The sequence below is a fragment of the Pollachius pollachius genome (genome assembly GCF_949987615.1).
Source record: "Pollachius pollachius genome assembly, chromosome: 12".
Lineage (NCBI taxonomy): Eukaryota > Metazoa > Chordata > Actinopteri > Gadiformes > Gadidae > Pollachius > Pollachius pollachius.
This window is the reverse complement of record NC_136945.1, coordinates 7,815,649-7,829,697: the sequence shown is the minus strand read 5'-3', so window position 1 is coordinate 7,829,697 and position 14,049 is coordinate 7,815,649. Positions and strand designations below refer to the sequence as shown.

The window sequence follows — 14,049 nt, the reverse complement described above, 5'->3', positions numbered from 1 at the left end:
TCGCATTTAATGAATTGGCAGGTTTGATGGGAAAGTTAACCGGCTGTATTTATTTGGCTGCATGCTTGTCTGTCCTCTACGGAATGCAAAGCACACAGAATACATCGTCGTATGCATAGGGGACGTATATGAAGGTCTTGGATTGTCATCCGATTATCTGCTCCTATTTTGTTTTCCAGTCATCCTCTGCTGGTACCCGCATAACACAGAATGATGACCGACCTCATCCGAAGAGTTCATGTGGAAATTTGCTGTACCGTGATGTTGCTTAAATAAAGAGCAAATCCTCTGTGCTTACTACATGTGTTTGTATAGTACTCAACTATTCATGTACTTATTTCCATCTCAGACACGTCCATGCATTAGAAAACTGCTTCCTTTTTATCAAAAAGCTGTGGCTTTATTTTAGTCTCCAGGAATCTCTCAGAACAAATCCTTTTCCTATATTGAATGTGATCCCTCATAATTCCCATAGATAATTCCCACATATATTGATACCGAGATAACTTGGAAAACTATCAAGGAAATTACATCCTCCAACTTATATACATCAAAACCCACTAAAAGGTACTTGTATGTTATTGGCATAGGTAGGTCTATTTCCCAAACCCTTTACTAACAAAACGTGTTAACACATGAGCACATAGAAATTGACAGTCAAACAGACACCCATAAACACACTCACACACAAATATTCACGCACACTCACAAACACACACACACACACACACACACACAATCAAAGACAGTTTTTTTTGCCTCAATGGAAAGTCATACCATTTACCGTATCAATAGAAATATTGTGCTCTATTGGGCCAGGCTTGCAGATTTGCAGGAGGCGACAGGAGGAGTATTCGTATATATTCTAGTTTTCTTCTAGCAAAATGTTATATTTTGTATCAATGGACCACTAATTGACAATAAAATTAAAACAAGCCCACAGATAATTTTAAACAAATATTTAGTGTTCCCTGCATTGAGCAGTCCACACATTGAAATTAAACAATTGTCTTAAAAAGTTTGGACAACACCTAGAGATATCTTTCAAAAACGTCCTCACCCTTGAAACACCAGGTTTATTAAACATTTTGTTAAACACAAAGTTTGAATTACAATTTGAGCAAACTTTTGTGAGGCGTTCCCTCATTGTAAAGGTAAAAGCAAATGAAGGATGCACACCAGATCCATGACATGGCATTATTTGGCATACTGAGGAACAGTATGTATACGATAATACAAAAATATTGAGAATAAATAGTATTTATTGACACCAAAAAAAACATGTGAACCTTGGAAAATACTATACAAATGTTTTTCATACACTTCAATACCCTGTTAGGATGCTGTGAAACTTGTTTCGCACATTTAAGTCCCTTTGCCTTTTACAAGTTAGTACAATACATTGTCTGGAGGCTTATAATTGAACTGACGACTCAAAAGGAACAAAAAAAGGTGTCAATCACAATGTCTCTTAGACTGAAGCCAGACTGAATCACTCAATACGCCTATCATTTTGGTTTTGTTTTTATCAGTCTAATCTTCCACTGCAATATTATATGGCACTATAGAGCAAAAAACATATATATATAAATATATATATATGTTTTTTAATATATATATATATATATATATGACATTTGTTTGTATTTGTATTTTACTATTCTTAGGCTGTAATGGAAAAAGTACATTCAATATATTATTATTTTTGTATTTATACTTTTTACAATTCAAAGCCATTCTGTGTATCGAGACTTCATCCAGTCATTATGTATAGGCACAAGTAAGCATTTCGTTGCAGGCACGATAAGCATTTATAAATGCTCAGGTATGTGTAGAATACTTTTAAAAACTTTTTTAAAGTTGCCGTTGCAGAGAGGGTATATAAAGGGATTAAGAGTTGAGTTAATGTACCCAAGCCATATGGTGAACATATGCAGATCATGGTGCACACACCTCTGACAGAATGCCATGACCATGAAAGCTATAAAATAGGGAATCCAACACAGCAAGAATGCCGCTATTATGAAGCCCAGCTGCTTAGCTGCCTTATGCTCTTTGCGGATTCTAAGTGACTGGATCCGGAGACGTGATTGGTCAACAAAACGTTGCCAGGTCTGTTTCATTGTCACACCGTTGGCTTGATTTGATGCGGTCTCCTGACTGGTTTCCTCAACCGAGTGGGTTGACTGACTAACGTCTTTGTTGTACATGACAGTAGTGTACTGCTTTACCTTTGGTAGATGGCCTAAGTCAAATTCGCCACTTACTGAGTTTGGCACTGTAACACGACACTCGTTTACGGATACGTAGTGTTTGATGTCATTATGCTCATCTAAACATGCTATACAAGCTGACCCCCCCGGCAGACTTGGAATAGTCGTCGTGTTGGTCTGCTTCTGCAACAGGAGTTCCGGAGAACTCCTGTTGTTCTTTCTTGATATTTGTTCCGTTGTCATCATGAGCATTAACCTCTGAGCACTTTCCTTTTGAGATTTCAGATTTGCCATTTCTTCGAGAGAATATCTTTGATCGAGGGTGTTATGATCCATCAAGTGGTCATTCTTAGTATATCTACCCAAAGGGTCTTTGTTTCTCACTGGTGATTTGCAAGCACTTACCTCTGGGTTAAGAGCGCTATGTTCAATCTCATTATCACCAAATGAATCGGTTGGATGGACAATCCTCTCTCTCTCTCTCAGATGTTGCCTGACTGCCAAGTAGATGTGCGTGTAGAACCACAGCATTAGAATAGAGGGCACATAGAAGTTGAATATAGCAGTAATCACTTTGAACCAGGTTACGAAGCGAAAATCCGTATCACATTTATTCTCATCCTCTGGTTTAAGGTCCACAGGGGTGAACCATCTCCAACCTAAAATAGGAACAATCCACATCATCGACAGCAGCCAGGCCCCAGAGATCATCAGACACGCCCGTCCCCTCGTTCTATACTTTAGGTACTTTAAAGGTTGCCTGACCGACCGATAGCGATCCAAACATAATATGAAGAGGTTGAAAATGGAGGCTGTGCTGGCCACATAATCCATGATGAGCCAAAACTGGCAGACTGCACGGCCCAGCAACCACTCATCCTTCAGCAGGTACACCAGGTTCAGGGGCATCACCGTGGCGCCCACTATCAGGTCGGCCACCGAGAGGCTGGCGATGTACAGGTTCCCTACAGTGTGCAGGCTCTTCTCCCTCCTGACGGCGTAGAGGACCAGAAGGTTCATGAGGACAGTCAACAGAGACACTAGCCCCAGGAACACTCCCAGCGCTGTGCTGTACACAAAGTCCTGCAGGGACAACGTCTCATTGCTCCTGGTGTCATTGAGTAAAACGCTCCAGTTGTAGACGGCGTTGTAGTTACCACCGCTGAGGTGGAGGCGATCCGGAGAAGCTGCAAAACCAGGTTCCATCATGGTAGTCTGGGGGTGGGGTAGACTGCCCCCTCACATCACATCAACACCTGGGGTTAGTCTCTCCACGCATCCCTCCACGCCAGAGGGTTCAGTCAGCCTGAGTAATAGTCAGGAGCAGCGCTGCTTACATTAGGCCCTGTGAATCCAGCATGTTTGGAATCAGACAGCCGTGTTGCAATCGGAAATGACTCCCTTATGCTTAATCGAGGAAATGTGTCTCCACAATCCAAACAGTTACAGCCTAGGAAAATAGAAGGGGAAAAAAAACAGACAGGAACACACAGTGAGTACAGCATATCAAGGTCTGTATCACTGGAGACTGGAGCAAATATCCATAGGTTGTGTAGTGTAAAGAGCTATGACTATGCGTCTACTAAGAACCTATGTTCAATTCTAGGAAAGAAGTGCTCAAAAAACAGGGGGTAGAAATGGAGAGTTGCTGTGGATGTAATCTTTATTGTCATCATATTTTGGAAGCAGACCGACCAGCTTGAATAACAGCTCGATAGTAGCAGCATAAATGTGCTTTGTGTTTACTTGGCCTCTGCAAACAGATTGCAGATTAACCTCAAATCAAGTGTTATAATGTGACACATCAACACTCTTTATCCTGATAATAATACACTTTTTAATAATAATACACTGTTCTGCTAACTAGTTACAAAGAGAAAATGCAAGCTAAAATAGGTTGCTATAGTGATGCTGTGTGAAATCATTCCAGTGCAGACGCCTTTACAATACCATTATAAACATATTTCCACAATATATATAATGTCAGATCACACTGTGTGGGCACAGTTAGCCAATAACGTCAGAACAATAATAACAATAATTCAGATAGCCAATAATATCACAGAGCCAATTCATATGAGGTTTATTGAATTAAGTTTTAATATGTTTAATTCCCTTCACATTTAAAAAGGTTTTATTTTATGACTCATTGAAGATTTATTCATTCATCTTTCTACATGGCTATACATAGTTATTGCCCTAGAACCATGATTATGCTAGGTCATATGGCGTTATTCTCTTGTCTCCGTTAAGCTGTCTGTGTTTCTGTCCGTCTGTCTGTCTCTTTCTATCTTGCCATATTGCTATGTATCTACCATCTCTTCCCCTTCTCTCTCTTGCCTTCTTCTTTTATCTCTCTGTCACTCTATCGCAATCTCTCCCTCCCGCCCTTATCTATCTCTCTCCCCCCCTCTCTCTCACTCTCACACTCTCTTCCACACTGCATCATGGCCACACTGGCCGACACGTCTGATGGTCCTTACGCAGAAGTAGGAGCGTGGACAGGGACACCATGCTGTCGAGTGTTGCTTCTCCAACAGCAACAAAGTGCGTCCCATTGAGCAGCACAGTCAGCCTATTCGAGGCTTCACATGCAACAATGAGAATATGCTCATTATCTTCGCTCAGATGTGTCAGCGTGCTATAGTACTTTTATCACAGCATTTATGCTTATGTCATAAAGCGGCTCATGCATATCTTATTTTACTTTTGTATCATGCACCACATCTGTTAGGAAGAGTATGACTAATATCAGATTATAAATTACCTTTATTATTCTTTTATTTAATACTATGAAGATGAATTAACTTAACCGATTTAATATTTTTGAAGTTGATGCTCTTGTCCCAAATCAGTGATTCCTGTGACTGCTCACGGTCATGCTATGGCCATTGCAGCACACGGTCATTCTATGACTTCTTTCTTAGATTATAATGCAATTTATTTACACAGTTACAGATATGCATTTCACTTGGATAAATGATGGTGAGGTAAACTAACATAGAACACTAACAAAAACTTAAATCTAAATGAAACATTTAACAAAATATGGGACATCTGGACAGGAGAATTTACCTTATGAAAGGTCCAACTATTCACAACTATTAATATAATAATAATAATAATAATAATAATAATAATGATAATAATAATAATAATAATAATAATAATAATAATAATATAATGAATATAATTGATTGTGAACTATTCTGAGTTGCAACTATTCAGGAGGTCCTTTTCCACCGACAATGGTGGCCTGGAATGGCCTGGATTGGGTATGGTGCCAGTAGGTAAACCAGTTTAACCCAAAACAAAACGGTATCTTTGGTATAGACACCATGGTCACCGTACATATTACAGGTCATTGCTGCAGTAACAGCCTATTTACATTTATCCACACACAATCCTCTTACTGAATCCATAATGATAAGCTACATCCATAGACTAATAATTATGTCCATCGTTTATATGCATTGATCGTTCATCTCAATAGCAATCGGTGCTACAAGCCAATGTTTACCTGCACTACGGTACGTTAATATAGGTTGCTTTTGATAACCTGTGTGCACTTGTATTGCAACAGTTTTGTTATGGATACCAAGTCTCTCCAAAAAAAGAATAGCCTACTTTAAGTTATTGAACAGGGAAGAAACTGCAAAAATGTATGTCTACAAAACACTGATGCATTAAAGAATGCACAAGTTTTCATAATCCCCATCAACCATTAACTGCCATTAGCTACCCTATTCTACACTTGGATACCAAAGTGTGATCTGGGCTATGTATGAAGATGGTGGTGCAACATGGCAGCCTCAGAAGAGCACCCATCCCATATAAAGGACTCGTTCTATGGTAAGGAAAACTGGAATCATGATAGAACTATGCTCTAATTCAAATGAATATTATATTCCATTTCTGCCAACTCTATTAAACGTTAACTTATGAACGTATTAAACCCTTACTCTATTGAGCACAATAAACCCAAACCAAAAAACTATTAAACCTTGATTGAGTAACTTTCAGAGTCAACCAGCATAAGAGACGTGTTTAAGCCTACATGGTCACTCTTTCTAGATCAGCTGTTCATGCACTCTGGAGATTTTGGACTGTTGCTCAATGGTTCAATGGTCGGGTTGGATCTCTGCTCAGGGTCTCAAGTATAATCGGTTTTCCCATCAATGTCAAAAAAAACTATAAATGATAAAACAGGGCCATTAACTGTATCTATGTTTTAAACCAAAAAACAAAAGCGAGAAAACTGGCCCATTTTCAGTTTTCTGTCATTGGTATTGGCATTGAGGCATTTTGCAAACAAATTGTTTGCCTGTAGCTTCAGATGAAGCTAAAGTAAGCTAATTAGTGTGATGTTTAGTGATACATTATGGTAGTTGTGGCCATACATATTTCTTAGGCCATATATAGTTGTTGTTAAAACTGTTACCCGTATTCCTTATTCCCTACCAAAATAAACAAAATATATTACGTCACCAGCCAAGGTACCAAACACCAACTGTGAAAGTTATAACAGTGACATGGTTTAAATTATAATGATAATTATTTAGAAACCTACATTCCTCTATCATTACACTTTTTTTTCAATAAATGGTCTTGTAGAAAGAATTGTTGCAAAAAGTGACGCAATCCCTCATCATGACATCACGAGAAGATAGCAGAAACACATTAGCCTCGTGAGACCATACTGATCTCGCAAGCTCCATTGTATTTACTCGCAGATCAGTCTGGTAACCTGCGATGGAGAGACTCTAGGTGGTGATGGACAGATGGTTTATGCAATCATCTAACCAGTATTTTCGCCCCTTCCCAAAAGTTCTCCAACGGAAGGATCCCAGATGGATACGCTGAGCAAATGCGAATCAAGCTGAGCAAATGTGAATCAATCCATCTGGCGGAGTCTGGTTAGAAATACACATGATTTAATGGATTGCAATAATGACTCTTGAGTAACATAGAAATTGCTCTTTTTTTATATGAATCAGGGCACAACCAAAATGATCAATTTGGTGGAATTACCGGTATTGACTCACAATACATTGGGTTATTTGATAACCAAAAACTAGTCTACCCCCATTCTATTCCCTCAAAACACCAAAAGCACTCCAGTTAAAACATGCTTTAACGCATCTAGAAACTTAATTTGGGTGTATTGAATCTTAAAATTGAAATTCAATATACCCGTGGTTCGCAGAAATGTAAAAATACCAATATTTTCTTGTGGCAACTGGGTTGATATGAATGCATTATTCACTTGTATCAAAGTAAATTATTTATCTTCGAACCCGGTGCGCAGTTGACCCCAGTAGCAAATCTGGGGCGGAGAATGCTGTCAGACCCATTTTATAATCGCTGTTAAATATATAATTGGTTTGGTACTTTATTAATCCCAATTTTACTTCAGCGGATATATAATATATATATTCATTCCTTGAAGTATTGCAAAACTATATTACCTCAATAGTGGGTCAACTTTATACGTCAACTATGTATACTTACATAATTTATGTGTCACAGCTTGGATCACAGACTTCATCTTTGCTGCCAGACATTTGCAACACACAGGTTAATAATGTACTGGCATATTTTACTATCTGGCATTATGCGTAGGGTAAAATAAGTGAGAAATGCCACATTTAATGAGAGAGAGACTTAGATTTAATTTCAAATGTGAAAGGGTGATGTTTTATTATTTAAATAATAATTATCATTTATTATTTAAAGATAAGTTATAACTTTAGAGGTGGGTGATGTGATCCTCAGCTGGTGACTTTATAGATGGTATTTATATTTATCGCTCCGCCTTAGAAAAATGAATGCTCAGATGCTCCGATTTCAAATTAGGCCCCATATATAGTCATAAGGGGCCATGTTACCTCCCCTTCTCTGTTTTGCCCGCCCAGAGACTTTGCCCGCCAATGAGACAATGAGCTACGACTGTTGTACACTTCTTTGTTAATTAGATTACCGTTCTGCTGTTGGTGTTATGGCGCATAACACGTCGGGTTCTCTGACGTGTCTGGTATTTCGACAACGAGACTCGTAGTGGGGGTTATCTCAGCCCTGGTTGAGATAACCCCCAAAGCCAAAGTTCCTGGGGAAAGGAACTTTGGCTTTGACTCACTGAAGTACATGAACCGCGACATGGAGGAGAAAGGGATTGTTGCCCATGATTGTCTGCCCCCTGCCGCGAGGCACCACCACCGTGAGGCACTACCGCCGAAGGTCGGTGGTGCCACGGCGCTCGCTGCCCACTTCCGAGACCGTGGGGCCTCGGCAGCGGGTAGCGGGCTCCAGCAAGAGACGGTCAACAATCGCGGGCAACAATCCCTTTCTCCTCCATGGCGCTGTTCAGTCTACTTCAGATTGATGTGGAAGGGGAAGAACCAGAGACGTCGGAGAGCCAGACGCAGTCGTTTGAGATTCATACTATCATCTAACACCAACAGGTGTTATTGCGCACAACACATCGGGTTCTCTGACGTCTCTGGTAGTTCCACAACGAGACTCGTAGGGCTGTCCCCGACTCTGAATTTTCTGAGTGGAATCAGATCTGCCCTTTCAGTCCAGAGATTCGACTATTCGGCGGCCGTGCGGGGCAGGTCCTTTGGAGGTTTAAAAATGAGTTTTCTTTCTATTAACACTCTGTTTTGGTAGGCTATAGGCCTTTTATATATGCTTGCGCGTTGCGCTCATTTGTTCTCACCTGAACAGTTTTCTGTCAATCAAACTCGTCAGAATTGTAGCCAACTTATTCCTGTCGGGTTTTAATTAGGCTCCTGACCATAATGCGGTCCGATAATGAACACGGGGCTCATGTATAGGCTAGTGGATAATCCACTATATGAGCCCCGTGTTCACGATCTGATTGCATTTATTGAGCCCGAAAGAATACACAGCACTGTGTCACCACACTGACTGCGCTGCTAGAGAAAATGTAGCAATAATGTAAGGGGAGACAGCCGTTTCCCTCTGCGAGATTCTGTCTAGCAAACAAAGTTACAATGAATCAATCGCCACAGTGACATGGACAGTGTCTAAATAAAGACATAAAATAAATAAAGACATAAAATAAAGATGCCTGCGGTGGCATCTGTACGCGCAGTTTGCAATTTATTTTCAGGACCATTTGCTGCAGAAGAATAATAAAAAGTCACAATAAATGTGTCGATTCATGCATATGGTCTGACACGTCTACACTAAAGGTTGGGTCTTTTACTGAGATCAAATAAAAACTCTTTGAAAATACACAAAGTAACGCTCCTAACCTTCTCTCTCACTCTCTCTCCTTTCGGCACGGCACCAGCTCTCTCTTCGGAGAGCTCTTCGGAGTCAAAGTCATAATTATTGTATTGTTTGTTTATATGTAGGCCTATTTAAAAATGTTGCCACACTTTTGACGTCTTCTGAGACATGGTTATAGGCTATGGTAATATTTGCTATAGCAAAATCACCGCCGTCCGTGCACCAACCGTTTTGGGTTCAATTTGTATCCATTTCAGCACTCGTCGTGCCGCATCAGTCCTTCTAAAATATATAATTATAATTATTATCCATAAAAATATTATTCCTGTGCATTTTAATGTTTTCTATTTTTAGTTTTATTAATGCACACCACTCACTGACGAAAAAAATAAATAAAGGAAGACTGCGGGAAACGCCGCAGTTGACTCAGATTCTCTGAGTCAACTGCGGGGTTTCCTGACTGATGATTCGAATCATCGACTTTCAGGGGACAGCCCTAGAGACTCGTAGTGGGGGTTATCTCAGCCATGGTTGAGAAGGGATTGGGGAAAGGAACGTTGACTCACTGAAATACATGAACCGCGACATGGAGGAGAAAGGGATTGTTGCCCGCGATTGTCTCCCGCCGGAGCCCCGCTGCCCCCTGCCGAGCATGCCATGGGACCTTTAAGTTTTGCCGCCCAACTACAATAATATATTTTTATCACACCGACTAGCTATCTTTAGCTTAATCTGAAGCTACAGGCAACCAATTAATTTTGCAAATTATTTTGACTGTTGAGTTCTCCCCATTTAACTTTAATCTGAAAGGTTTAGATCCACTTTCAGTTCGGCCTCTCCAGTGGTGTAACCCTCTTCAATGGAAATTACCCCAAACCGAAAAAAACCTTTAGAGAGCTCTCTATACTGTAGACTTGAACTCTGATAAAATTGAAGGTTGATTTTGAAGAGAATTTATCCCTAGATAACAGGGAATTTTCTGTATCATTATGTCTTTAATATTAAACTTTATCAGGAAATTGGCATATTTGATAAAAAATCAATTTACACGTTAATCTTTTAGATTAAATTTAAATTATATGAATCAGGCGTTATAATAACACAAATGTACTGATGATATAAAATGATCTGCAAACTAAATTATTATCCCACGGTAGTTCACACATAACACACACAACAAACTCGAGAAAAGATAGGGAAAAAATATTGGAAAATACTAAATATATGAATCAACAAAAGATGTGCGACCACGTGGATGGACTCATTATAAACAACTTATGCTCAAACAATAAACCTGCATTCAATTGAATGATTAACCACAATAAAAAAGCATGGATTAATCAATTACTTAACATATCGTTAACAAATCAAAACATATACATAAGTAGAAGAGAGAGCGAGCTGACACCGCCATTGGTGCGTGAATGTGTGCATGAATGGGTGAATGTTAGGCAATATTGTAAAGTATGTATGTGTATGGTTAAACTCAGGTGTTAGAAACGTCCTGAGTGTGTCTTGGTAGGGTTAAGTGTAAACAAAAAGAATCTTAGGGATGGCCGGATGTGGTTGAGGTTCTGCCTTGGTGCGTTAGGTGGGATAAATCACTTATCAGGCCCAGATCAGAAAATGACTCTGTACTAAAGTATGTAATCTAAGAGAGCAGAGCTTGCCATGAGTACACCTGTGTTTAGCCATACCGTGTCTGAGGTGAGACCGAGATGGACCCAAACCACACTGGAAAAAGTCTGGGAGATTGGATGATGGTACACCACATAACACATAAGCTGATAATCTTTTTGATATCACAAACCACACTTGTGCCATCCTTATCATTACAACCATCATTGTATTTGTGAGTCAAGGAAAACATTTCCAAATCAATCCTGGCCCCCTTCCATATAGAACATATCCTCTATTTGGCTTCCCCCCCCCCCTTCTCCTCCTCCCAATCCTCCTCCTCCTCCTACTCATTTACCTCTCCCTCCTCTTCAACCTGAGCTTCGGAATGAGAAAGGTATAGAACACACTCAAAGCCCCCAAACTACACTTACAGAGAGCTTGCAGATCCAAGGTTGTGTACACATAGAAGCTATGCACTGCTTGTCAACATAACACATTTTCCCAGGCTGTCATCCAACTTCTTATCTTCATTGGATCGCTATGCCCTCTGCCCTGCACTATGGATCCCCATCGATCTCATTGTAATGCTGCCTAGCAATTTATTTAATGACACTGTCGAGAATGCTCTGCGGAATTCTCTTGTATGTCCCAGGGTTAGGGTGAGTTGTATACCATATATACCATTGAATCGAATGCATGTCAATGTGGAATAATTATCAATTATTGATTTAAGGCAAGGACATGTTTTGATATACAGTGGGGCAAAAAAGTATTTAGTCAGCCTCCAATTGTGCAAGTTCTCCCACTTAAAAAGATGAGAGAGGCCTGTAATTTTCATCATAGGTATACCTCAGCTATGAGAGACAAAATGAAAAAAAAAAATCTAGAAAATCACATTGTCTGATTTTTAAAGAATTTATTTGCAAATTATGGTGGAAAGTAAGTATTTGGTCAATAACCAAAGGTCATCTCAATACTTTGTTACATGCCCTTTGTTGGCAATGACAGAGGTCAAACGTTTTCTGTAAGTCTTTACAAGGTTTTCACACACTGCTGCTGGTATTTTGGCCCATTCCTCCATGCAGATCTCCTCTAGAGCAGTGATGTTTTTGGGCCACACGGACTTACAACTCCCTCCAAAGATTTTCTATGGGGTTGAGATCTGGAGACTGGCTAGGCCACTCCAGGACCTTGAAATGCTTCTTACGAAGCCAATCCTTCGTTGCCCGGGTGGTGTGTTTGGGGTCATTGTCATGCTGAAAGACCCAGCCACGTTTCATCTTCAGTGCCCTTGCTGATGGAAGGAGGTTTTCACTCAAAATCTAACGATACATTGCCCCATTCATTCTTTCCGTCATACGGATCAGACGTCCTGGTCCCTTGGCAGAAAAACAGCCCCAAAGCATGATGTTTCCACCCCCATGCTTCACTGTAGGTATGGTGTTCTTTGGATGCAACTCAGAGTTCTTTCTCCTCCAAACACGACGAGTTGAGTTTTTACCAAAAAGTTATATTTTGGTTTCATCTGACCATATGACATTCTCCCAATCCTCTTCTGGATCATCCAAATGCTCTCTAGCAAACTTCAAACGGACCCGGACATACACTGGCTTTAGCACGTCTGCCACTGCAGGATTTGAGTCCCTGGCGGCGTAGTGTGTTAGTGATGGTAGCCTTTGTTACTTTGGTCCCAGCTCTCTGGAGGTCATTCACTAGGTCCCCCCGTGTGGTTCTGGGATTTTTGTTCACCGTTCTTGTGATCATTTTGACCCCACAGGGTGAGATCTTGCGTGGAGCCCCAGATCGAGGGAGATTATCAGTGGTCTTGTATGTATTCCATTTCCTAATAATTGCTCCCACAGTTGATTTCTTCACACCAAGCTGCTTACCTATTGCAGATTCAGACTTCCCAGCCTGGTGCAGGTCTACAATTGTGTTTCTGGTGTCCTTTGACAGCTCTTTGGTCTTGGTCATAGTGGAGTTTGGAGTGTGACTGTTTGAGGTTGTGGACAGGTGTCTTTTATACTGATAAGGAGTTCAAACAGGTGCCATTAATACAGGTAACAAGTGGAGGACAGAGGAGCCTCTTAAAGAAGAAGTTACAGGTCTGTGACAGCCAGAAATCTTGCTGGTTTGTAGGTGACCAAATACTTACTTTCCACCATAATTTGCAAATAAATTCTTAAAAAATCAGACAATGTGATTTTCTGGATTTTTTTTTCATTTTGTCTCTCATAGCTGAGGTTTACCAATGATGAAAATTACAGGCCTCTCTCGTCTTTTTAAGTGGGTGAACTTGCACAATTGGTGGCTGACTAAATACTTTTTTGCCCCACTGTATTTGTAGCTCTACAACATTTCTAATGATGTGATGGTAGCATAATCTAAAGAACCATTCTTAAGCTGCCCCAAAACACTCTCTGTTGTGTATCTGGTGTGCATAATTACGATCTCACCCTTGGTTCATAGCTATTTTAGATAAGACCTGAAAGAACACAAGTATTTAAGGTCACTCCCCGAACTGACTCATTCTTGCTCGGAATGGATTCGCCTCGTGTCGTTAGAAAATGAAACTGTTATCATGCACATATTTGGCTTTTTATTGTCAGAACTACACAATAAACTAATTAACCAACATGACTGTAATAACCATTGGGCTAATGTCATTGGTGTGATTATGAAAGGGCGGATACACAGCGTTAATTATGATGTTGTGGGCTCTATTTATAGCTTTTATATGAAACATGTCAAATAGTAGAGCTTTCCTTCAGAACAAAATCCACCTGTTCACTCTAATCTCCGATTACAAACTTTCCCTTATTTTGGTCTAAAAACTGCTTTTTCAAATGCTAAATCCATATCGCTGGTCCCCTCTGTAAGTCTACCTTCATAAAAGACAGAGGCAGGGCAATGTCATATTTCATAAAACAACTTTAAAAGACATCGGACATTGGAGCTC

At 40.1% G+C, this 14,049-nt stretch overlaps 1 protein-coding gene across 1 annotated transcript in view; it reads right to left on the bottom strand.

The window, feature by feature from the left end:
• Window positions 1-1,811: 1,811 nt before the first annotated feature.
• The window catches only part of hrh1 (histamine receptor H1), a gene marked incomplete at its 3' end in the record, with an annotated part of 12,436 nt that continues 198 nt past the window's right edge, over window positions 1,812-14,049 (bottom strand). The window contains exon 2 of the mRNA XM_079748202.1: window positions 1,812-3,663. Within this exon, the coding sequence (XP_079604328.1) occupies window positions 1,812-3,422 (1,611 nt within the window). The 5' untranslated portion in view covers window positions 3,423-3,663. The remainder of the gene's footprint in view (window positions 3,664-14,049) is intronic.